The sequence below is a fragment of the Lissotriton helveticus genome, chromosome 9 (assembly GCF_964261635.1).
Source record: "Lissotriton helveticus chromosome 9, aLisHel1.1, whole genome shotgun sequence".
Classification (NCBI taxonomy): domain Eukaryota; kingdom Metazoa; phylum Chordata; class Amphibia; order Caudata; family Salamandridae; genus Lissotriton; species Lissotriton helveticus.
In genome coordinates this window covers 1274977140-1275002485 of record NC_136070.1, presented here as the reverse complement: position 1 = coordinate 1275002485, position 25346 = coordinate 1274977140, and the positions used below count along the sequence as shown (strand labels likewise).

At 48.2% G+C, this 25346-nt stretch overlaps 1 protein-coding gene across 1 annotated transcript in view; it reads right to left on the bottom strand.

Annotated features, from left to right (window-relative positions):
• CAMK1 (calcium/calmodulin dependent protein kinase I) overlaps positions 1-25346 on the bottom strand; it is a 411042-nt gene that overhangs the window by 30545 nt on the left and 355151 nt on the right. The window contains exon 5 of the mRNA XM_078661850.1: positions 2805-2943. Within this exon, the coding sequence (XP_078517976.1) occupies positions 2805-2943 (139 nt within the window). The remainder of the gene's footprint in view (positions 1-2804; positions 2944-25346) is intronic.

Sequence of the window (25346 nt, the reverse complement as noted above, 5' to 3'; positions counted from 1 at the left end):
CGGCTTCTTTAGCAATGGGGAAGCGCAGCAGTTCGCCACATTCCTGTAAATGCGGTGCATCTCTGCATTTTGAAACTGACGGAGCTCGGTGTTACGCCAACATTGGTAACGCCAATTTCTAGTAAATATGTCCCAGAGTGTCTTTCTTGAGTTTTCTGTCTTTTTCTACGAGGAGTTATTATTAAACGAAAACACGGTCCACTGTTGAAAGCCCTTTGCAAAAGCCTTTCTGGTGTGGGGTGACCAGCTGGGCTTCTTGAAATTCACTCAAGGAAAGTTGGCCGGATTATTTTTGCAAAGATTTTTCCTTCCAAGTTAATAAGGCTGCTTGGGCTGAAAAGTGCAGTATTTTGATGTGGGGTATTCTTACACCAAGATGCTATGACGCTAATCCTTCACAAAGTCAAAACACTCTGGGCATAGTTACGAATTGGGTGGTTAAACCTTTTTTTACGCATGGGTCGGAATTACGATCTGTTAGGTATTGAACGCACAGGTAATTTTTGGATGCGTTAAATAACTCAACCTTCGTTAAATTGGTCCACATTTTATAGGAGAAAACCATATGGTAGGTACTGTATCATGCTGGTTTCGGATCACATCTTCTGTGGTTCATGCCTTGGTTTTCTGGTGAGAAATTCTTTTGAAATGTGAGGTGCAGTGGTCCTGAGCTCTTGCGTTCAGGGCCAGCAGGGCGTTGGCATATGCGCCCCGGGTAACACCTGCCAAACTTACTTTGAGCCCTTGGTATGTGCTTCTCGGGCGAATTCTTCACATTTCTTCTTCTGAGCTCTTTGTCTCTGAGGCTGCACTTGCTTTTTTGCATTCCATAACATTCTCAGCCCCTGTCCCATTCCTCAGAGGTGATTCAGTATTTTTCCAGCGCACGCGTCATTATACCAGGTGGTTCTTGGCTTTTAGTGATTTTGCCTGACCCTTGCCTGGGTGTGTTTTACTGTCCTCGTGGTCCAGGCTGACCAGGTATCCAGAAAAGATGCTAACCGCACCAGGAGGTCGGTGGGAATTCTGCAGCGGGGGCCCCTGGCTGGACTACTGTATGGACTACTGCAGCTTGACTCACATACTGCAGTAAGGACATGCCTTTTTGAAAAGCCTCCTGAGATAAGAGCCGTCCCTCCATCTTTCCTCAGTGACTCCAGCCCCTGGGCGGTCCTGTTAGTTCCTGGCGCTGCTGTTTTCATGGGTACAGGGAGCTGTTGTTAGTGGTGGTCCCAAGAGGCTGGGGCCCTTGGGGGCCAAGAAGGCGCAATATCAAGGAGGGCCAGTTGGTCCTTATCTTTGCACAGGATGAACAGTGGGGGAAGGGGAGGCCAAGGAAGATAAGACATGACAAGAAAAGAAGCAAAAAAGGAAGAGCAAAGAGGGGCCCACATTCGTACACACCCAAAGTGGAGGTGGGGGGGAGAGTGGGAAAGGGTGGGAGAGCAGGGGGTAAGAGAAGCAGAGAAATGTGGATACGACAGGAGTGGAAGAGGGAAGTGAGAGGTGATGGGAGTAGTTGAATACTGAATTTAAAAAAATGGGTAAATGCATTTGACTTTTGTGATAACTGTGTAACACAGAGTAGGGTAGTGATGATCATACCAGAGCAGAATCGACTACCTAGAATGCAAAATCGATGTGTTTCCGTTTTTATGACATAGGTGGTACACATAATGAAAATCTCTTTACTGTTTATTTTTAACCCCTCCCATGCTCGTGACGGAACCGTTCCGTCACAAGCCTCGGGTGGGCTGTGCTGGTGACGGAACGGTTCCGTCAGGGCCCGCTCGCCGTGCCTGCGCGGCGCGAATTCCGCGCCTGCCCTGACGTTCTAATGGGCGGGCGGGTCCGTGACGGAACCGTTCCGTCACAAGCACAGCTCACCCGAGGGCCGCGATGGAGCGGTTCCGTCACGAGCACGGGACCGCCGCGTGGCCCCGCCTCCCCCTTAGCGCTGCGGCGGAATAGCCGCCGCAGCGAAGGGGTTAAAGGGTTGTTCAACCGGAGCGCAGCAGTACACATTCAAACCCGATGGTAGAAAAAAAACAATCTAAGGATGGAGTCAATGCCCATGCGCACTATCACCGAAAGGAGGAGTCACCTACCTCGTGACTACAAGACTTCTTCGAACAAAAACAAAGTGCAAACATCCGGACCCAACACCAGATGGCGATCTATGCTAAAGCATATGATCTACAGCTCATATGCCTCAAACATTCTTTATAAGCAAATAAAGAGTGTTGCAATCGGTTAGCAGGAATGTTGTGCTCCATATTTCTAATGTTTTTTCTCGTGAACACCCTTTCAGTGATCTGGGCTGTGGCAACAGTTGTTTGTGCCACGGCCAGTCACCCAATGGCTTTCCATCGTTCAGTGGTCAGAGATCTCTCCACAGTATTTTACTGACAGAGAACAAAAGGCACTTATGCCTGTCCGCTATTCCTGAATTATTGGCCCAATGAGTAAAGATGGCAGAAAAAGCTGTCAGTTAACACTCAGCCTTACAATCTGAGGTGTGCTCAGGTGTGGTTATGTGAACTGGGTGTGGCCTCTTTAAGGAGGAGAGCATAGCAAGAGCGCCCTTTACGTGACACACACACATACGAACACACCTACCCACCCCCACACACACATATATGCACACACCCACCCACCCCCACACACACATATGCGCACACACATGCGCTAGACATTGTGAGGGATCAGACAGCTGGTAAGGAGTTGGGTGTCTCTATCTCTCTTCTTCTCTTGCCAGAGACAGACAGACCCCCCACACGCACACACACAAACCAGTGTCTCACCTTCAAGTCTCTGTGCACGATGCCCATGTCGTGAAGGTATTTCACCGCGTCCAGGATCTGTTTTATGAGCTGGCTGGCATCTTTCTCCGTGTAAAATCCTTTCTCCACGATCCTGTCGAAGAGCTCGCCTCCTGACACCCTGCCCCAAAATTCAGAGAAGAGAGGGTCAGGCAGTGCAGGACAACACACGCCCTCCTCCTGACGTCATTCATCCATGAGGGTCACTGCACCCTGTAGAGAGAGCAGGGGGCTGCCTGTGCGACAGAGAAGCCAAGGATTGGATGGACACATATGTTGTGTCATTAAATGTGTTGTGCTTGTGTGCTACTGTGGTGTATGCTCTGTTATTGTACTCTGTACGGCAGTGTTCTTCAAACTTTTTAATGTCACACCTTCCCCCCCCCCCCAGTGGACAACAAAATCATCTGGTCCCCACTCAGAATTATTCACAATTATTCTAATAAATTGGAAATCTTTAAATATGTCTAGACTTATTTAAACAGTGCAGTTAAGTTGTGTCACTGTTTTAAAAATAAGCGATGATAGCTATACGCACAACCGTATTTTGAAACAAAGTCCTTCTAGTAAATGTACTCTTTTTAGGGTGCTCCTGGGGTGATGTTACCGTCCTGGGAAAGGTCAACATTTCTCACAACTGTGCTTCCAACTGAATTTAGTCGCATCCCCCTTTGGGCACACTCCATGTCCTTCATTAAGGTTGAAAGATTAATTGCCACAACTTTGATAAATTCCTTCATTAACTTCTGTTATTGAATTTATTTTCATTTCAAAAACTTTTCCTCTGCATTAATGTCCATTTATATTCATGAGACTCCAATGCATTTCGAGCTTTCTCGCTCTTCATCAGGGAGTAATCGAGTTCGCAAATTTCATGTCGGAGCAAGGATTCGTAAAGTCGGTGTGGCACGCTGCGGGCAGGTTCCAGCAACGTCTCCATATAACTCTGTGTGGACCGTTTAAAATGCAATCAAATGCATGATTGTCAAGAATACTGTCCTGGCCAGGCACGCCTTGCTAACGTGTATCCACAGTGTGATTATTAGAAATGGAGGTGGGGGTTTGAAGAATATTTTAAGTTCCTTTCCTTTTGACACCTTCTCCCAGCCAGGATATAAACGACAAAAGATGTTAGTGATGGCCCATTACAGAGCAGCTTACTGACGGTCATTTCTTTCTGCTTAAAAGAAAGCACAGTTATCAGCACAATGCTTCTTTAGGCCAGAGCCTGGCACCCCCCTGGGATCGCTTGAGGGCCCCCATGAGGGGCCCTGGCCCCCAGTTTGAAGACCCCCAGCTGTAAGGCCATGCCCCTGTATGTTGTGTTATGGGTGTCTGTAAGGATGTATAACCGTATGCGATGGTGGCTATGTTATGTGGGAGGCTCTGACATAGAACGCTATGGTATGGCTGCATCTCTTATCCACATTTAGATGGCGCCATCTGCTAAGATTACAGATTCACAAACTGGAGACCCTTTTGTTTGGGTTTGGGAAGGTTAATGATGGATTGTGTCTGTTGTGTGTAAGCTTCTGCAGGGTTACTAGGGGGGTGGTAGGTGTTTCGTTTACAGGCGGTTGGTGCAGGCTGGTGGGGATTTTAACTACTGGGGGATATTTTTAGCTTCAGTGGGTGTGCCAAATGACTTTTCTTTTTTTCCTAATTTTTGGTAGGTAAAGTTAAATAAATATATTATTTTAGCTCATGCCACGCTATATAACATTATATTATATTATATTATATTATATTATGTGAACTACAAGTTTAACATCTTGGAGCTTAAACACCTGTTCCCTGTACCTAGGATGGAGAAAGAGGTAAAATCCTTATGAGGAGAAGTCTCTGGTGATGACACATCATGGTGGGCTGGTCAATAAAACCATTTGATTTTCATCAAATTGTTCATTATGTTACGATAACTGTGATATTGGTCAGGTTTGTGCTGCTGTGAAGTGATGCTACAACAAGCAACAAAGGGAGAGCTCATCGTTGTAAGGGCCTTCGTTGTGATTCTTCGAGTAAGTGGTATGTCCCACTGCCGCTACCAATGCTCAGTAAGTAATGACAGAGATGGTAAAGCACTGAACACAGCCGGACAGAGGGCAACTGAACCAGCCCCACCTGCCCCCACAGAGCCGAGTGTGTCATTTATAAGGAAGAGGCTCATTCTTCGGTTACAGCAGTCAAATAATTCCAAGATTAAAGAAGCATTGGCAAACCCAATTGGTCTGGCTCTGGCAAGCTAGGGCGAAGTTTATTCATGTAATCTTATTGTAAGCCAGTGCCTGTGCCACCAAAGGAAAAAGGAAAATTGGGCTCAACACAACATGGCCACAACATGCTTTCAAATGTAAAAGGACATTCACTCAACTTGCTGTTTTACTAGTTAATTAAAAAAAAATGAAACTCCCTTCCAGCTATGCCATGGATTTCATAATTATTTTTGTGAAGGAGACACAATTTAATGACCTAATGAAGCACTTGTTTTGCAGGAAGGTACAATGTAACAACATCACTTAAACACCTACAAACAAGCTTAGCAGCTGTGGCAATCACAGAAGCCAGGAGCCCTCAGATGAGCCATTTAGGGGTTTGCTGGTGTCCCCCCTCCCAGTACAACCAGCGCTGTCGCAGGTGTATGTAGAAGGGTTAGTCACTTCATACTGCGGACAGCACACCATTGTGCACTAAGTTCTGGCATTCACAACATCCATACGGACCTGGGGTGTGATCCGCACTATACCGCGTGGATACAGCGATTACATATCATTCTGAACACATAGCGCATAATGGGCGCGGTCACGGATAGTAAAACATACCATATAGGAACATTACTACAGAAAGGCCCTGAAGAAGTCCCACCTTGTTATTGGAACCAAACGTGGTGACTTTCTTGCTTTTTTTTATTTGTTTATAAAGAATAAAGGATTTTTTTATTGACCATATGTGTACATGTGTACAGTGTGCTCTCTGAAATATGAATTTATCACTTAAACAATTCATAACAGCAAGTATAAAAAATTAAATGGGAAACAGATCACTAACTGGGCTTCCAACGCGCAGGCAAAATAAATAATCCATATTTAAAGGTAATATGAATAATACATAATAAAATACTTTGAACAGTTTTTGTCACTGAATAGAAAGGAACTCTTTTTAGGTGGATGTGAACAGTGTGCACAGGCTGTGTGCAGTCAAAGGGAAGAGAGGCAGTGGGTAAAGTGGGCGTGACCATTGCCATATGCTGAATGCTTGTGGTAGGTGCATCCGAAATGTGAAGAGCAGTTCAATGGACCAATGGATAAAGACAGCTGTACAAAAGCCCGCCCGTGAATGTGTAAGATCAATGATGGTATTTGGGGAAAGCAATAATCAAGTGAATCGGATGCAGCTGTTCCTTATGCCACACCTACAATTAGCTACAACTCTCGTGGATGAGGGGGAAGAAGTTCTGCAGTCCAGCTCAGTTCCCACTTCAGCCACAAGAGGGAGCCAGAGGATAACTTATTGAATTCACGGACTGAACACATAGGCAGACCAATGCCAATAAATAAGGCACCAATGGATGTATAAGTGATGCCAAAGCCGCACGGATTCATGGGTAAGGTAGTTTCACACAAGGTACTGGTAACAAGAAGAATGACGTGTCGGGGGCTCCAAGAATCTTTGGTGTAAAGCCATGCAGCTGCGTTTGTGATTCCTTAACAATGGTAATACTGCGTCAGGGGCCCCACCCTGCAAGGGCCCCTCTCACCTGACAGGCATCAGTAGAACCTGTTAATGGAGGGAGATATGTTCCATTTTGGAAGCCCCCCCTTTGCTCTTTGTCATGTTGTGATTTGCAAGCCTTGCAGAACACATCTTTTGTGGAGCACGGATGGTGCCTTGGGGGAGGGGCCTCGGGTCTCAACAGGAAGGGACACTCGACAAGACAAGGAGTACCTGGTTTATATGACCTTACCATCCCCCCAAGAATTCGCAGTACTTGCACCCCAAAATGACTTAAAGGTTCCATTTCCTTCTCCAGAGTTAAAGAGGTGGCGTGGCGACGAAGCAGGCAATGTATGGAAGGGTGGACCGCTATACTGTCATAGTAAGAGCTGGATGAAAGAATCCTGTTCAAAGGAATAGAGTCAAGTGTGCAAGAGGTGCTGTGCTCTCTAGACAGGTTCAAGTCCCACAGGCAGCCGCTTGGTTCTCACTTTATATATTTACCAAGCATTACCGCCTCAACTGGTGCACCCCTCCAAGTTGTGGAGAAGTGTGGGTCACTGGTTAGAGGAGGCAGACCCTGATGCAGAGGTCAGACACGGGACCAGGGTTCAATTCCTGACGCGGCAGGGTCTTGAGCTCAAAATGTCCACGGACTCGATAATTCTCGCCTCGGTGCCTACTTGAATCATGGGTTCACACTCTGCAACTCTGGGCAATAGCTTGCTTAATCTCCACTACGGCCCCACTGCGATGGGATGCCTGGTCTTCACCTTGGGGATGCCCAGTAGGGGTAATCTCGCAGGAAAAGCCAGGACGGGTTCCCAAAGCAAGCGCTAAGAGACCTGTCGGTGATTTGGCGCTATATAAATCGAAATTAACATAACATTTGCATCTGCTCCACCTTGGCTCATTCAACCGCTTCCCTCTGAGGAGAGGTGAGAGGTTTGTTTCAGGTGACCAATGGTCCAAGGCTCCATTTTTTGCTCACTGTTGTCTTTAGGTAATTCTCCTCTTTTTGGGCGATACTGTGGGACTCTTTGTCGATGAGGATTTTTTATTTATTTAACATTTATAGAGAGCAACGTATCATCTCCAGGGGGATCTCACGGCGCCTGGGCATGACAACAGACAGAGACCATGAGCGGTGCGGATCCCTGGAACATCCAGGCTTTTAAGCTTTTTTTAAAGTGTCCCAGAGAGGTACAGTGACGTATCTCATCCGGAAGCCTATTCCAATGGAATGGGGCCAGATAGGAGAAAGCCCGTCCTCCCATTCTAGCTTTATGAATTCTGCAAGGTACTAGCAGATTTTGGTTACTTGACCTGAGGAGGCGACCGGGAACATAGGGCCTTGTCTTCTTCCTCAAGTAAGCTGGCCCCAGGTCTCGAGCTGCCTTAAACACCAAAGTAAGGAGTTTGAAGACTGCTCTTTTCTTTACAGGCAGCCAATGTAGGGCTTGCAGCAAGGGTCGCGAAGGGGAGCGTCTGGGTTTATTCAGGACCATTCTTGCCGCAGTATTCTGCAGCACTTGGTACCTCGTAAGCAAATCTTCCCTGGCTCCGACAAATAGGGTGTTACCATAGTCCAATCTGCTTACAATAAGCGCTTGTATCAGAGTCTTTCTTACCCCTAGGGGAATCCAAGGAAATACCTTTCTTAACATCTTCAGAGTTCCAAAACAAGTGCCAGAAAGTGATTTGATTTGATCTCAGACGACAATTTGCTGTCCAGTAGAACACCCAGATTCCTGACATGCTTTGTAGGGGAGGGAGAATCCCCCCAGCTCTGTAGGCCACCAGTCCTGAGACCAGAGTTCCTCCGCCTTCCCGAACAGGACAATCTCCGTTTTGTTGGCGTTCAGTTGGAGGAAATTGTCCCCCATCCATTCGGCTATGTTCAACATACAGGTCTATAAGTTGACTCTGGTGACAGAGGGATCTGAATGAAAAGGAATAATCACCTGCGTGTCGTCCGCATAGGAGATGGTGTCAAAGCCATGTGCTCTTATGATAGCGGACAACGGGGCCACATATATATATATTGAAGAGTGGGGCTTAGGATAGAGCCCTGAGGTACTCCCTTGTCAAGTGAGGTGATTGATGACAAAAATGCGTCTAACTTAACATACTGAGATCTATCTGTCAGGAAGCTCTGGAGCCAGGCCAGTGCCAGACCTCCGACACCAATATCCCGCAATCTGCAGAGCAGGATGTTATGTGATATGGTGTCGAAGGCCGCAGAGAGATCAAGGAGCATCAGCATGGTGGGAATCCCTGTATCTAAGGACATCCTAATGATGTCCGTCTCTTCTATTAGAGCCGCTTCCATGCTGTGACCTGCCTGATTGGGCTGGATCCGGCCTGATTGGGCCGGATCCAGCAATTGGTATTTTTCTAGATAATCAGTCAGTTGTTTATTGATCATCTTCTCCATGACTTTCGCACAGCAGGGCAACAGAGATATCGGCCTATCATTTTTCATCTCTGCTGGGTCTGCAGACGATTTCTTTAGGAGAGGTTTGATCGAGGCTCTCTTCCATTTATTCAGGAAGGTAGCTGTGTCCAGAGAAATATGTTACAAACTGATGAAAGTGAGGCAGCTAGGCCCGTGGCTAACTTTGCCATAATGAAAGGAGGGGCACAGTCTGACTCTGATCCTGATTTTGTTCATGCAAGTGCCTCCTGTACTTTCTCCACGGTGATAGTGGCAAATGAATCCAGGATAGGTTGTGATGGATCAAGCACATTAAAGACCTCTCCTCCTCCTCCTTATGAGTTATATATTTTGTCTATCTTTTCCCTGAAGTGTGTGGCTAGATTATCACAGAGTTGTTGAGTCTGGGGGGCTGCCGTCCTACATACTATAGGGTTGGTAAATTCTTTTAGTATCTTAAAGAGCTCCTTTGAGGAGTTCTTGGCCTCACTTATCCGTCGACTCTGATAGACGTCAATCCCAAGCCCCGCCCCCCTGCATACATTATGCTTATGAGTTAGCGGAATGTGTCTAACTAATTACTTACACTTACGCATTTACGTTCATGTTCTCATTATGCAGTTATTCACTTATGCGTGTGATATTGTTTGCAGTGTTCTTAGCTTAGCATGTGTGCCACCATTTTGGATTATTCTCTTTACGTGCAAACTGTACTTGCTCATTCCCCCTCCCGTAGGAATAGGAGTAATTCCTCGTGTCAGCATATATGCATTTGTTGGTTTACTGTAACTGAAACTCCTGCTAGCGAAACTCCTTATCAGGCCGTTCTCATGCGCTGGGGATGTAGCGGCCTGGCTCTGTGTCCTTGGGAGATGATAACAAGTGTTGCTATTGCAGGTGCAGATGCCTCTTGTATGAGGCCATTGTCCACACCTCTGGTGGACCAGTACTTTTCCATTATGGGCGTGTTTTACTCTGCTCTCTCGTACTATAATGTATCACCATGATGATGTGAGTTAGTCCTTCTCGGCGCACTCTTAGGGGTGAGGTCGATATAGGGCCCTCTCATATGGGAGTTTGTGGCCTAATAAACTTGTTTTGTTCATTCTTCTCCACTGTCCGGCTGACTTATTTTGGGTAACTATAGGTGAGTGAGGTAAGTCACTCAGGTGGATTTGAGCCACGCTTATCAGATGGCGCCCGAACAGGGACTCCGCGATTAGGATCTTTCTCACCCGTAAGTGGGTAGCAGAAGGCCAGAGACCCCCTGGTCGGCACGGTGGGTCCGGGTACCCACTTTGATGCCGAGCTTGGTTCTCGCAGCGCTGCCCCACCCTGCTGATTGGAGGAGGTCTCGGTCCGTGATCCTACGCCGGAGTCCGGAAGGCGGAACCTTGGAGCTGACCGTGTTGGTCCAGCCAGCCGGAAGTGGAGAACGGTAGAGGTCGGGACCGCGCACGGAAGGTAAGTGGTCCGACTGGTGATTGAGGGGCCGGAGTGCTCCGTGAGACCGGTGTGTCTCTGGTGATTGGAGGAGCCGGTGTGCTTCTGGGGCTAGTGTGCTCCGGGAAACTCAGGGCGTGGATAACGCTCTGACAGACTTGATGGAGATTGGGGAACGAGGGTTTGTGAAAAATCCGACTGGATAGTACTGCGGGTTGGTGAGTGGCTTGCTGCGCGAGGATTTTGGGCTCGCCCGAACACCTAATGTGGTGATTTACGGGAGAGTGCCGGGTCCCGCGTGGTGTGGCACCTGCCGATTTGTAGTGCTGCCCGGGAAACGGATTGGTTTCCCAGTCTCGGAACAGCGAGTGTAGGCTGTTCAGTCTGCGGTAGTGTCCAGGTTTCCCAGGACTTGGTCGACGGGCCTTGTCCCATTTGGTAACACGTGTTTTAGTACGGATTATGTTTGATTAATATATGCATATGATATTGTGAATTTTTCCTGTGTTATTGTGTGTTGTAGGATTACAAAATGCCGTGCTTTAGTAAATTGCGGTGTTTCGGGTGTTGTGATGAGGTTTCAGATGTGAGATTGGCTAAGAGCCAACCTGCCCCTCAGGAAGGTTCTCCAAATTTCGACATGTACGTCAAACACGGCTTGCCTCCTATTTTGTTTTCCTCTTTATGGCATAAGTATACAATGGATAATGTGGATTTGCAGTGGCCCCTATTGGGTTCTTTCGATGCAGAAAAATTAGACTATTTACAAGACAAGTTATTTGCTAGGCGCAGCCGCCAGAGTATGTTTGATTCTTTGCGAATGTGGCAGAAGGAGGTACGGGAACGGCAGATAAGGGAAGAGAAGGTTGCTCAGAAAAGATCGGCTCAGACTATGGCGCAAAAGGCGAGAGAACACACTAAGAAAGAGAATGAACTGCGGATTGAGCGCGCAGATAGGCGTTTTCGGTTGTTGGAAAATAAGTGCTATGTGGTAAAGGAAGAGGACGTAGACGAGATGGAAGATATTTTGAGCGCTCGACCTCCTCCCCCATATGCACCACAGTCACTGTACCCCGTCCTCGGGGATTCCGCCCCACAGGCGGTGGTTTCAGTTCCCCAAGTCGGTGCCCCTCCCTTGTCCGGTACACCTGCTTCCTCTGCAGGGGGACTTACTTCCCCTTCTACCACGGCACCCTTGCTCCCTTTCTCGGCGGCGAGCCCTGCGTCTGCTGCGCTATCCCCGGTGCTCTCTGCTGGCCCTGCTATCCCCACTGTTTCTGCCAGCGCCACCCCTCAGAGCGCGTTGCGAGCACCTGCTAGAGGAGCGGAGGGAGGTCTACTCCATCAGGTACGAAAGTTACTCACACGCGCTACTGTACCCTTAGACGAGAAAACAATGGTAGCTAATCAAGCTTGTCAATGGGCCAGGAATAACATTTATTCATTAGAAGATATTTGGTCTACTATGAAGGATTATGAGCCTTTAATGCAGCAGCACGCTTTGTGGCACATGTCAACGACCCTGATAACGTTATGGGAGCAGGGGTATGGCGGTGAGGCACCGGCGATTCTTCGCGATATTAAGGCTCATGCTTACAGGGCTAATACTGGTGCGGGGGAAGTGCTCCGTAGTCTGAGGTATTTGTTGGAATACAGGAATGAGCTAACGGTAACAGGTGAGACTCACTTCCCGGGGATACATCCAATGCGTGAGGTACACCCTATATTTCACCCTGAGGTATCTGAAATAATAGACCCGACCACCTTGGCAGTAACCAGACCACGTGTAGATGCTCATTTCCAAGAACAATGGGTGTATACGCCCTGGAAAAGGAGCGAGGTATTAGCTCTGAAGGCGCAGTTACCCGACTCTAGAAAAAACCCAACGGCTTATTACAAGGAATTAACAGAGGCAGCATCCTCAACAGTAATGACGTTAGCAGATATTGAACTGTTTTTCGGATTATTGGTCCCCGTGGATGTGTGGAGACAGGTGAAGGGTTCGGAACATAGAGAGGAGTTAGGCGGGACTTGGGCAGAATTTACAGATTGGGATAAGGAACGTAAGCCAGGCGAAAAACCGAAACCTGAGATACTAGCACTACCCGGGCGCATAATTAAATATATGCATTCACTCATTCCTCCTAAAAAGGTAGATTGGGATAAGTTAACAGCTTGCAAACAGAAAAAGGATGAGGCAGTTTCAGATTTCTTTACTCGCTTTGAGGACACGTTTATGGATTTTAGCGGGCAGGATATCTCTCAAGATGGCGGGTTGCGTCTCTTTGTCAATAGATTTGTTACGAATCTACTGCCAGAAATATCAGCCCGACTGCAAGCGTCTGAAAGTACATGGACAACATCTACCCCCTCAGGCATCTTAAGCATGGCCCAGTATTATGAGCATAGAGAGAATGAGAATAAAGACAGACAGGAAAAGAAGGCGAAAGATTTGAAAACGAAGGTTTTGTTGCAGCAAGTAGCGAAGGGCAGAGGACGGGGAGCCCCGCCCGCGTCAGGTGGTCGAGGAAGTAGTTTCGGGAGGGGAGAGAGAAGAGAGCGTTTGGGACCCAACCAGTGCGCTAACTGCAAACAGGAAGGGCACTGGTGGAAGGATTGTCCACTACTGCGGTCCCAGGCTGGACCTGGTAGGGGACGAGGTCGGGGAGAAGCGCCTAGAGACAATAGGCAGTCTGAGGAGGGTAGGAGACCTGGAGGAAATTATTTTGACGGAGGAAGGGATAGGCAGCATGTTGAAGGAAGGGATAGACAGTTTTACAACGATGCGTACGCCGAGGATGATTTCACAGGATTTTCCTATAACTAGGACAGCGTAGGGCAGAGTGAGGGACCTGTTTCTGTGGATGTTGATCAACGTGGGCCTTATGTAACGGCAGACTTGTCGGGATCTCATCAGAAATTTTTATTGGATACAGGCGCTACGAAAAGTTCTGTAGCACGTTCTCAGGTTCCAGGGGCAGCTCTGTCTGGCAAGACTAATGTTTCAGTGGGGTTTTCTGGTACCCCGGTGATTAGCCCCATCTCTAAGCCATTGACACTTACGATTGGCCCCTTTACTGTTGACTCCCCTTTTCTTTTGACTTCGAATTGTGGTGAGAATTTGCTGGGTTTGGATCTGTTAAAAAGATTGCATGCTACAATTTACTGCTCTCCGGATGGTGTGTACCTTACAATGGGTCCTTCGGTCGCGCATGCGCAGCAATGTTTTTCAAAGGATGAACCCCTCCCAGTTGAATTCAGGGATGTCCCTCCGAGCTTGTGGGCCTGTAGCGATACTGATGTGGGTAAGATGGACATTGCACCGGTGTCCATAAATGTTAAGGTGGGAGCGAAGCTGCCTCGCATACCTCAATATAAGATTTCTAGAGATGGAGAGAGGGCTCTGTTGCAGATTATACAGGATTTGATCGGATCAGGGGTGGTTGAGGAGACAGACTCTAACATTTGTAATAGCCCGATACTCCCGATACTGAAAAGGTCCTCAGGTGCCGAGGGTGAGAATACACCTGATGTCTATCGTTTTGTGATTGATTTACGCCATGTTAATAAAGTGGTTGAGCCTCAGTACCCAGTGGTTTCTGACATTACTACCATTTTGACTATGATACCTCCGTCAGCAAAATATTTTTCAGTATTGGACCTTAAGAATGCGTTCTTCAGTATACCCGTACACCCAGATAGCAGGTACCTCTTCGGATTCTCATTGGCCGGACGCAGTTTTAGATTTACGAGAATTCCTCAAGGTTATACAGAAAGTCCCAGTATTTACAGTCAAGCATTAAAAGCACAGTTAGATGATTTGGAGCTCCCACAGGGCAATGTCTTGTTGCAATATGTGGACGATATTCTCATCGCCTCCGACAATGAGGAGGGATGCCGAGAGTCGACAGTTAAATTGTTATACCATTTGGCTCAGAAGGGACACAAGGTGTCTCTCCCTAAATTCCAATATTGTCGACAGGAGGTTACTTATCTCGGTCACCTCCTATCGAAGGACGGGAGAAGGCTGACACCAGAACGCATCAGGGCAATAACTAACATGGCAGTACCTAACACACAGCGAGAGGTGCGCGCATTCTTGGGAATAACATCGTACTGTCGTCAGTGGATACCTAATTATGCTTTACTAACGAAACCCTTGCTGTATCTGACCACGAAAGAAGTGTGTGAACCCCTACCTTGGACACCTGCATGCCAGGAAGCGTTTGAGTTGTTGAAGACTGCTTTGTGTTCTGCACCCGTTTTGGGAACACCCAATTACCAGAAGCCTTTTGTACTCTATGTGCACGAGGCGGAAGGTTGCGCGTTGTCTGTCTTAACACAAGATTTTGGAGGGAAGCAGAGACCATGTGCTTACTTCTCTGCAATGCTCGACAATGTGGCAAGAGCGCTTCCGAGCTGTCTAAGGGCTACAGCGGCTGCTGCAGTCTCGATAAGACAGTCGGCAGGGCTCGTACTGGGTTCAGCTCTTACGGTAATGGTACCACATGCAGTGGACATTTTACTAAACAGAACACAGACGCAGCATTTAACTAGCGCTCGTCTGACAGGATATGAGATGACATTATTTGCCCCACATGTGACGATAAAAAGATGTGCTACCCTGAACCCAGCAACACTGTTGCCCCTCCCTTCGGATGAGGAAACTGGTGAAGTACATGACTGCCTGTTCCGAACGGAGGAGGAAACAAAAGGGAGAGTAGATTTGACGGACAAACCCCTAGATAACCCTGACGGAGAGTTGTATGTTGATGGGTCCTGTTTTAAATTAACGGACGGCACCACAACAGCAGCATATGCAGTGACAACATTACACACAGTGGTGGAGACTTCTAGAGTCCCGTATAACTCAGCTCAGGCCGCAGAGATAATAGCGTTGATGCGTGCATGTGAACTGAGTGAAGGATTGGATGTGAACATTTATACTGACAGCCAATACGCCTTTGGCGTGGCTCATAGTTATGGAAGACTGTGGGCAGAGAGGGGATTTTTAACATCACACGGACAGCGCATTCAACACGGCCCATTGATATTGCGCTTGCTGACGGCTCTAACGCTTCCCAGAAGGCTGGCAGTCATAAAGTGTAGCGCACACAAAGCAGTGGTTGATGATGTGGGACAAGGAAATGCGTTTGCAGATCAGACAGCCAAAGAAACTGCCAGGAACAGACTCCCGCGAATGTTTGTGGCTGGACCGGCTAGATCTGTACCAGACATTAATATGTTTTCAGATACTGTACAGAGTGTGCGAAACATACAGGAGAAAGTGACTGAGGAGGAGCTGAGGGAATGGAAGAATGGAAAGGGACAGCTGGACTCGGATGAGTGTTGGACGGATGTGACTGACAAAAGACGATGGTTGCTCCCAAATGCATATGTCCTTCCAGTGGTGACGATGGCCCACGGACCAGCTCACATAAGCGCTAAAGGAATATGTAAATTATTAGACCCCGTATGGAGTAATAAGAACATTTCCAGGGTGGCCACACGCATGGTACAACAGTGCATGATTTGTCTAAGACACAATCCTGGGAAGGGAACACCTGTCCCTGTGGGTAACTTTGCACCTCCAACATACCCCTTTGAAGTAATACAAATGGATTACATTGAAATGGAAAGAGTGAATAATCTTAAATATGTACTTGTGGTGGTGTGCGCATTCAGTAGATGGGTGGAAGCCTTTCCAACAAAAGACTGTACAGCCATGTCGACAGCTAAAATGTTGATCAAGGAATACTTCAGCAGGTTCGGATTACCTAGGGTGATCTGGAGTGATAACGGTACATCCTTCAATGCAGAACTGATGAAAAATATATGTAAGGGATTGCAAATCTCTCAAAAATTCCACGCAGCCTTACACCCACAGGCGGCGGGTTTAGTTGAAAGATTTAATGGTACATTGAAACTGAAAATGGCCAAGATACAGGAAAGTACTGGGTTGCGTTGGCCAGACGCTCTTCCCCTTGCTCTACTCTCCACACGAGTTACAGTAAATTCCAAGACAGGTGTTTCTCCCCATGAAGTTGTATTCGGCAGGCCAGCAAATGTGTGGGGAGTTCCTAGACCTAAATGTTTCTCAGAGATAGAATATCCTATGTTGACAGACTACTTGTATGCCTTGACTAAAGATCTTCATTCTGTTCACCAGCAGGTAGCAGACACACTGAAGCCGCTGCCTGAGGGGCCCGGTCACGGCATCAACCCAGGGGACTGGGTTGTCGTCAAGAAGTACCAGCGGAAGTCCTGTTTGGAGCCCAGGTGGTCTGAGCCGAGGTTGGTGCTGCTCACCACCCGCACTGCACTTCGAGTGGACGGACGTAAGGCGTGGACGCATGCCTCTCATGTGAAAAAGGTTCCACTGCCTTTACCCTATGATGCCTGGGTAAGAGGTGGCATTGCAGATCACGAAACAGAATCGTTGCCTAAGTATCTCCCTTTCTCTGATGCTGTGTTGATTGGGGAGGAGCACGACGACAAAGCACGGAAGCCAGCCCTGAGTACGAGTAGCAAGGCTTCCATCGGTCACGGTACTCCGGTGACCGAAGCCACCTCTTGTCCGATTGATCCACCAATTCTGTTTTCAGATCACGAAGTGCGAGGGAGCACTCGCTATAACTTGCGGCCCAGGAAAGAGAGGCAAACGAATTGAGCACTGGAAGAAGGGCTGAGATAGGGGCAGGAGTGGACTGAAGTCGATAGGTTAGTGTAGCAATAGGGATGGACTGCTGAAAGGAGCCCTGGTGCACTTCTGAAGACATTGTTGGATGGAACATTAGAGTCAAACGTGGGCCCAAGTTTAGTGCTCCTGAGTCACTACAGTTGTGTGGCTCCGTCGAGGGAATAGGGTTCGCGAAGCTGAAAGCCTGCCTATGAGGCTTTAACGGACATAGGGAGAACAGCCCATCGAAGGGTGAAGAACCCCTCTGGCCGGTTTTGGAGTGTCTGAACTTTTAGTAGTGTCCTTAGTTTTCGGAACTTTTAGGATATCCCTTGCCCCGTTCTTTAGCAGAAATGTACCCTTTTGGTCGTCCAATACCCGATGAGGAACAGCCTTTTGCTGCTCCCCGCAGGCCGGAACCAGATTCACCATGGCGTGCTCTATCACGAAAAAGTAAAATTGTGGTTATTGTGGTGCTCATTATTGTCTTCCTGATCATGCTTGGAATACTGTTTTTCCTAGACAAAGCTTACCCAGTCCACAAGATGGTTCCTACCCCTTCTCCCTTACCAGAGCATAATATGATTACTGTTGATTATGGTGAACAATGTATGAGAAAAGGTTACCGTGATAATGTCTTCATAAAAACGTTACATCATGCACACGCTGTATACAATGTGACAGATTGTTGGGTATGTGGGTTGCTTCCTTCTGCAGCGTATAAGAAGGACAGGTTACTGGCACTGCAACTGACCCCTGTGAATAGCTGCGTGGGCTGGTACACTTTAATTGGTAGGGTAAAGTTTTTTCAGCAGCCGGACTCTCTCACCCCACGACTCCCTGACAGTAGGTCTACACTGACGATGCGGGTTCGCCCTTTGCCTCCCTCATCCCTTGGACGGTTATTTACTGATGGACGTTTTGATCAAACATTCCTAGAGACTTGCTCGAACAAGTTGGACAAGTTTCTGGTACCTAATGACACTGATAAAGTACGAGAGAGTTTTCTACAGTTAAACTCCTCTCTAGCATACCGACACCCTCCCACTACGAACAGTAGTGGTCATTCTTTAGTGCCCCTAGCAGTAGTGGGACCCTCACCTTATTTCTGTATACAGGGTAGAGGTCCGATAAAGGTGGGTGATAGTGTTTGTAATGTGACCACCTCGATTAGGTTGACCCTTAGCCCTTCGCTTGTCACTCCCCCTAATGTCTACTTTGTGTGCGGTGATAACGGGTACCTGTGGTTGCCTGAGGGTTGGGGTGGGACATGCTACCTGGCGTATTTACTTCCTCCTGTTTATGTAGCACCTTCAGATTATCACAAGACACATAGGAGGTTTGACGCGGGGCAAGGACAGCGAAAAAGGAGGGATCTTCAAGTTGATGACGTCGATCAGACAGACACCGCTGGGCAGCAGTTTAACGACTTTTCTAAAGGTCTGTTGCCATTCTGGGGCCCTATTTTTAATAGTAGATCCATTAGACGCCTTTCACGGGTTATGGAAAAGGTAGTGAACACTGAAGCTGATATCGCAGCTAACATGTCACTAGAGATGCAGGCTATGAGATTATTTACGATTCAGAATAGAATGGTTCTTGACGTCATCCTGGCAGATAGGGGTGGAGCTTGCCGCGTCATCGGGACATCTTGCTGCGTATATATTCCTGACTCCGCCCCGACTGTTAACTTGGCTGTGCAGAAACTTCATAGGTTGGCTGCCGAACTCCATCAAGATAATGGTACCTGGTCCTTACAGACATGGTTGTGGGGTCTTTTCTCTTCCTGGGGTTGGAAAATATTCATGGTCATTATAGGTGTTGTAGGTTTTCTACTGTCATGCTGCCTTTGCGTTTATTGCCTTCCTCCCTGTTGCTCCATGTGTGCCAGCAATTTGAAGAAGTCTACGAAACGATTGAAACAATACCCTGTCTCCGATGCTGTTGAGCTTACTGATGCGAATTGGCTAATACTGATTCATGATGATGTTATGGTTTAAGTTCCCCTGCCCATAGATTTTGCTGTAAAGGCCCTCCTTTTGGTTAATAAATGGAAACAAACGTGTTAGCCACAGTCCGCTAAAAGGAGGGTCTGATAGACGTCAATCCCAAGCCCCGCCCCCCTGCATACATTATGCTTATGAGTTAGCGGAATGTGTCTAACTAATTACTTACACTTACGCATTTACGTTCATGTTCTCATTATGCAGTTATTCACTTATGCGTGTGATATTGTTTGCAGTGTTCTTAGCTTAGCATGTGTGCCACCATTTTGGATTATTCTCTTTACGTGCAAACTGTACTTGCTCATTCCCCCTCCCGTAGGAATAGGAGTAATTCCTCGTGTCAGCATATATGCATTTGTTGGTTTACTGTAACTGAAACTCCTTCTAGCGAAACTCCTTATCAGGCCGTTCTCATGCGCTGGGGATGTAGCGGCCTGGCTCTGTGTCCTTGGGAGATGATAACAAGTGTTGCTATTGCAGGTGCAGATGCCTCTTGTATGAGGCCATTGTCCACACCTCTGGTGGACCAGTACTTTTCCATTATGGGCGTGTTTTACTCTGCTTTCTCGTACTATAATGTATCACCATGATGATGTGAGTTAGTCCTTCTCGGCGCACTCTTAGGGGTGAGGTCGATATAGGGCCCTCTCATATGGGAGTTTGTGGCCTAATAAACTTGTTTTGTTCATTCTTCTCCACTGTCCGGCTGACTTATTTTGGGTAACTATAGGTGAGTGAGGTAAGTCACTCAGGTGGATTTGAGCCACGCTTATCAACTCAGATGTCCTCTTCTGGCCATTTTACATTGGCCTACGTAGGCTCTGTGTGCCACAACAAAGGCAGACCTGTTATCCAGATTGTTAGACCTGTCAGCCTTAGGGTGGTCTTTCCTATTTTTTTTTGCCTTGGCCTCATTTTTCCCACCTACTTTTTGGTTGGCTTTAGGACTCTGGTCACCTCCCCATTGCTTATCAATGTTAAGGTGCAGGTGCTCTCTTCCCCTAACATGGCTGCCACTGACCCCTGCTACTGCAGCGTGGTCTGTTTAGACGCACTCTAGTAGCCAGGATCTGGCTGGAACCCCTAAACAATGTATCAATGCCAGCCTGCCTTGCCTGCCCATAGCTAGAATGAGGGAAGCTCCTGGAACCTTCCGGAACAGGGGAGTGGACACCAACTGCCACTGCCAACTGCCAACTGACGCTATAAAAGGAAAGGGAGGGAAACTTTCCAGTCAGTTGTTGAGGCATCACTGACCTGGGGAGAACCTACGTAGGAGACTACGGCGGTAGGGCCTAGTCAGGAACCTATACCACTGGGGTGACAGGGTTTAGGCGCTGCCCACCAAGCTGAGTGAGGAACACTGAACTAGCCCACTGATCTGGCCCGGCGGAAGGGGAACCCAGGGACCACCTGAAGTGACCTGTTGAGGAAAGCCTTCAACTCACACACCCCCCCCCCTCCTGAAGAAACCAAGAAACTGCAACCAAAGGGTGCCAGAACCAACAAGCGACAAGACGAAGCTTACTGGTGCTAACCAGGACAACTGGGGAACCAACCAGGTACTGGACCGTGCTGCCCCTGTGCCCCCTGCCTTTGCCTGGGCCTGCGCTGTCCTACTGAGCCCCCTCTGACTGAACTGCTGTCCTGTCTGATTTGATCTGGCTACCCCACCTAGCTCCCTGAGTTGTCTGTACTGCCTGAGGCTCAGCGCTGTAATCGCCTGCAGGAGCACTACCCCCTTCATAGCGCTGGGTCCCTGTATTGAACTGTCACTGTCGAGTGGCCTGGCCTGTCTGATTGCCCCTCACACGCTCTCTTTTAAGCCCTTAGAGAAGCGCTGGCCACCCAGAAACTGCGAAGCCCTCTCAGGCTCTAATTCACCGCAAGCGCTTTCTGTCTCTCAGGCGCTGTACCTGCCAGCGATGCGGTCCCGTGAGTCCTCAGGGCTTCCCCCGTCAACGCCGCAGCCCGGCGATCCCTCCTCAGGGCCAGCGCCATCAACTTTGACCCGCGGCGGCCCCCGGTGTCAGGAGAGGGCCGCCGGAATTCCTGACGGGCCGCGCTAGGCCCGACTAGGCCTGGAGCCTGCCTCACCCTTGTCACGTGGTGGGGGAAATGCTGACACGTCACTGGACACGCCCCCACTTGGCGCCGCGCAGCGATTGACTGATGCTGCCTGCGCCCGCCTTTCTCACCCGCTGATTGGTCCCCGGGCTGCTCACGTCACCGCGAGCCTGGGAACAGGGGAATCCTCACGCCAGAGGGCTCGGGGAGTTCCGAGAGCCCTCCCTCCCCGCCAGAAGAAGAACTGAACGGCCTTGGGGCAGGAGGGAGGTCCGTGAAGAACGCTGAAGTAGCGTGGGCCTCCTCTGGCTGATCATATCGCCCCCACAACTCAGGTCTATGCAAGGGCCCCGAGCAGGCCGAAGATAAAGAGGTAAACTCCCGGGGAGGCCCTGAGAACGCCCCCTCCCCGAGAAAGACTGTCATTGACTTCCGTTGTGCCGCAGGCCTTCTTATTGAACTGGGCTGGAGCCTGATACTAACAGTAGAGCCCCCAGGGAGGATTTGATGACTGGCTAATTAAACGAATGATCCCTGGCTGGTTGGAGGGAAGGAATGGTAATGGCTATTGGGTCCTGTTCCACTGGAGTGTGGAATTCTGATCATACACTGGTCAATATGGCCTAATGCACTGATGCCTTTCTTATGAAATGCTAAGTAACTTTTACAAGAAGGGTGTTTCCGATGGTTTACAAGGGAATGTGTTAATGGTTGCCCTGACCCACGGAAAGGTTTTATCTCTGTTGTTTAACTGTTCTTCACTCAATGAAATGGGTATTGAAGCTTAATGCAATGTTATTTAAATGTCTTCCTAAAGAATTCCTTACAGGTGCGGACTAGGAGCCAGGCTGGTGCCAGCCCTACAATTATTTAATATTTAATATTTATGTATTTAAGTATTTATGACCAAGCAATGCCGGATTTGTGCTTCTAAGGAAAAGTAATACGTTATTTCTACTGCAGATTCTGATTGCCTTGATTTAGATAAAACGTAATTATTTGAATCAAACACAACTCGTGTGGTCTCAGTCTTTCGTGTACTTATTGTCTCAGGGGATGTGTGTGCTGTGTAGTCACTTAACACCTAAGCTTTCGGATGCCTACCTGCTCGTGCCAGGCTACCCCCGGGGACCTGGTGAACCCAGATCCTACACAGATCTTTCGTTTTTCTCCACTTTCTTTCCAGGCCTCTGCATCTACCCCTCCCTACTTTGAGCTCTTCCGAGTACCAGGGCGCAGGTGCCCGTTTCTCTCTTACTCTTGTTGTTTTCAGATGGGGCAATGCTATCCAAGGCCTTCCCAACCTCTCCCTCCCATCTTTCTGAGGCCCTATTGCTGTCTTGCTCCCCCTCCAGCAACAGGGGTAAAAAGGCAGTGTCAAAGGCTTCCGGCGTGACTTTCCTCCATGACCTTTGACGAGCTTCCTTAACTGGGAGCGTCAGTACACCCTCCGGTTGTATGAGAGAGAATCTTAAGGCCCGATGGTCGGTCTAGGTTAATTCCTGAGGGGAGGTTACTGGGAGAGAGGGATCGGTCGAGAAAATGGAATCCAAGGTGTGGCCTGCGATATGTGTAGGCTCACTTACTCTGGTAAAATAGCCCCAGCGATATCCATTGCAGACAGAAGGGCCTTGGAGTCTGAATTCGCAGTATCTTCAAGATGATGGTTAAAGTCATCTGTTAAGACAAAGTGATCTGCTTGAAGTACATGCGGGCAAGTGTTTCCAATAGGGTAGAGCAAAACAACTGCTTACTTTCTCCCGGGGGGTGGTAAGCTACTGCTCCCTTCCACCCTTTCACGGGCTCTATCTGAAACACCATAAGCTCTATATAAGAAGTTAGGACTGTATCTAGTACCTTGAAATGGTGGGGGGTCCGAGTTGCTACTAGCAGCCCTCCTTCTCGCTTGACTGTCCTATCCAGTCTTGTCACTATATAGTCTTCGGGGAAGGCGACTGTTAGCACCGTGGTGGCCTGGTTGTGGAGCCAGGTTTCAGTCAATATGCATATATCTGGTTTTTCCTCTTCCAGAATGTCCCATAACTCCCCCGCATGCTTGGAGATTGACCTGGCGTTGATATATAACCCCTGAAAGGAGCCTGCCTGAGCTTTGTCGCAGGCCAGGGGTTTACCCTTCCTTGATTGATTAGGTCCCTGTGGTTTGTCTAGCTGGAGCGGGAGAGAGATATTGGTCTGCCCTCCAGGATCCCCTGCCCACCAGCAACTACTACCATAGATTTCAGAGGCCTCTGGGTTACCTCTGTTCCAGCTCTGCTCCATGTCCAGCAGTTGCTCTCTCGACTAACTTATTACAGGCATCCTGTCAGAGTCCAACCGGGCAGGACTTCCTGGCAGCCGGCAGCGTTGAGGCGCGGACGGGCGCAGACGGGCTTGCCTTCGGCGCGCCTGCGGCGCTCCCGTGCCTTGCCTCCTTTTATCCCCCCGCCTAGGATGACTAGACCGCCAACAGCCAGGCGCCCCAATATGGCAGCTGCTACTGGCGGAGTACAACGCTAAAGGCAGCCTCTCTCCCCAACAAATGGCCCCTGTGGCAGTCGCAGTGGACCGGAGAGTTGCCTACAGTATTAAAAGACCAAAAGTAAGTTAATTTTTCCAACAAAGAAAATGAACGTTTGTAAAAAATTTCAGGGTAGGAGAAGTGCTCAAGGGGGTGATACAAGCTCAGGTCACCTGCTGTGTATGCCGGCGTGTCTGCCACCCACTGCCGCGCTCCCGCACCTTGCCTCCTCTAATGCCCCCGCGTAGGATGACTAGACCGCCAACAGCCAGCCGCCCCAATATGGCCGCTGCTTCTGGCGGAGTACAACGCTAAAGGCAGAATCTGCTGAAATCTAAGGCAATGCTCTTTTTGACCGCCATTCTCCCATGCAGCAGATTCTTTTTCACCCTCCCGCCTCTCTTCTTTGCAAGTATTGATTTTTGGTAATAGTTTTTCCAATTTTTCCTACAATTTAGTTCTATATTTTTCTCCGGTGGAATAAAGAAATAAGGTAGAACGGTCTTCACCATTGTGAGTGTCGCCGTTATAAGTATGCATGTTTGTATTGTTATTAATATAGCGCTGACCTAGCTGTGAAGCAACGGAGCGCTGTACATTACATGAGTATGTGTGTATATATATCTGTGTATGTTATTGTAAATATATGTGTATTGTTTATACGTTGTAAAAACATAAGAGATAAAAATTAGATGTATAATGATTTACATTGAATCAACAACCTGGTGTGAGTGCGGGCTTTAAATTAAATAGTTGTTTGCTTTGAGAAGGATTTCTCATCAGTGGACTAATTCAAGTTTCCATTGAGTTTATTGTGAAAGAGGGTTGTATCTATTCCACTCCATTACCTTTGCTTATGCCGGTACATTACATGAGGAGCGGGAAAACAATAGTAGATTGTGTACATGAGGTGAGGGACATACAGATTAATTGTATACACATTTAGGCACCGGGAGATTACGTGATTGGCCCAGAATCACACAATGTTGGGTGTAGTAACGAGGCTAGGATTTTAACCTGGGTCCACAGTTAGGAAGGTGGCAGCTCGAGCCGTTAGGCCACATCTCCTGCAAGAGTAGTTGTGTCACTTTTTGGCACGAAGCCGTAGCAGATCCAAGGCTGGTGCTGCAGCACCAGCTGGATTACACAAAAATATTCTGGATATTAACTGACAGCTGGGAGTATAAATCTAACAACCACTACCAAGACCCTCTACCCGGAAAATGTGTAAGAGATATCAGCCACACTCTGGTTCCAATATGGACCAAAATAATAAATGCATCACTATCACAAGGGATCCTCCCTGACTGCCTGAAAACAGGTCAAGTGGTTCCCATAATCAAAAAACCTACAGCGGACGCAACAGATTCGAATAACTTTCGCCCAGTGACGAACATCCCTCTACTGGCCAAACTAATTGAGAAATGTGTGCAGGGTCAACTAAGTCAACACATCACCAAGTTCTCCTTACTAGATGACTGCCAATCAGGATTCAGAGCAGGACATAGCACGGAAACGGCTATACTACATATTGTGGACGACGCTCTACAAGCCCTAGACCAAAATCGAGCGTGCCTGCTGATTTTCCTGGACCTGTCATCTGCATTTGACACGGTAAATCACGAAGCCTTACTGGCCAGACTCCGAGATAGGATGGGATTAA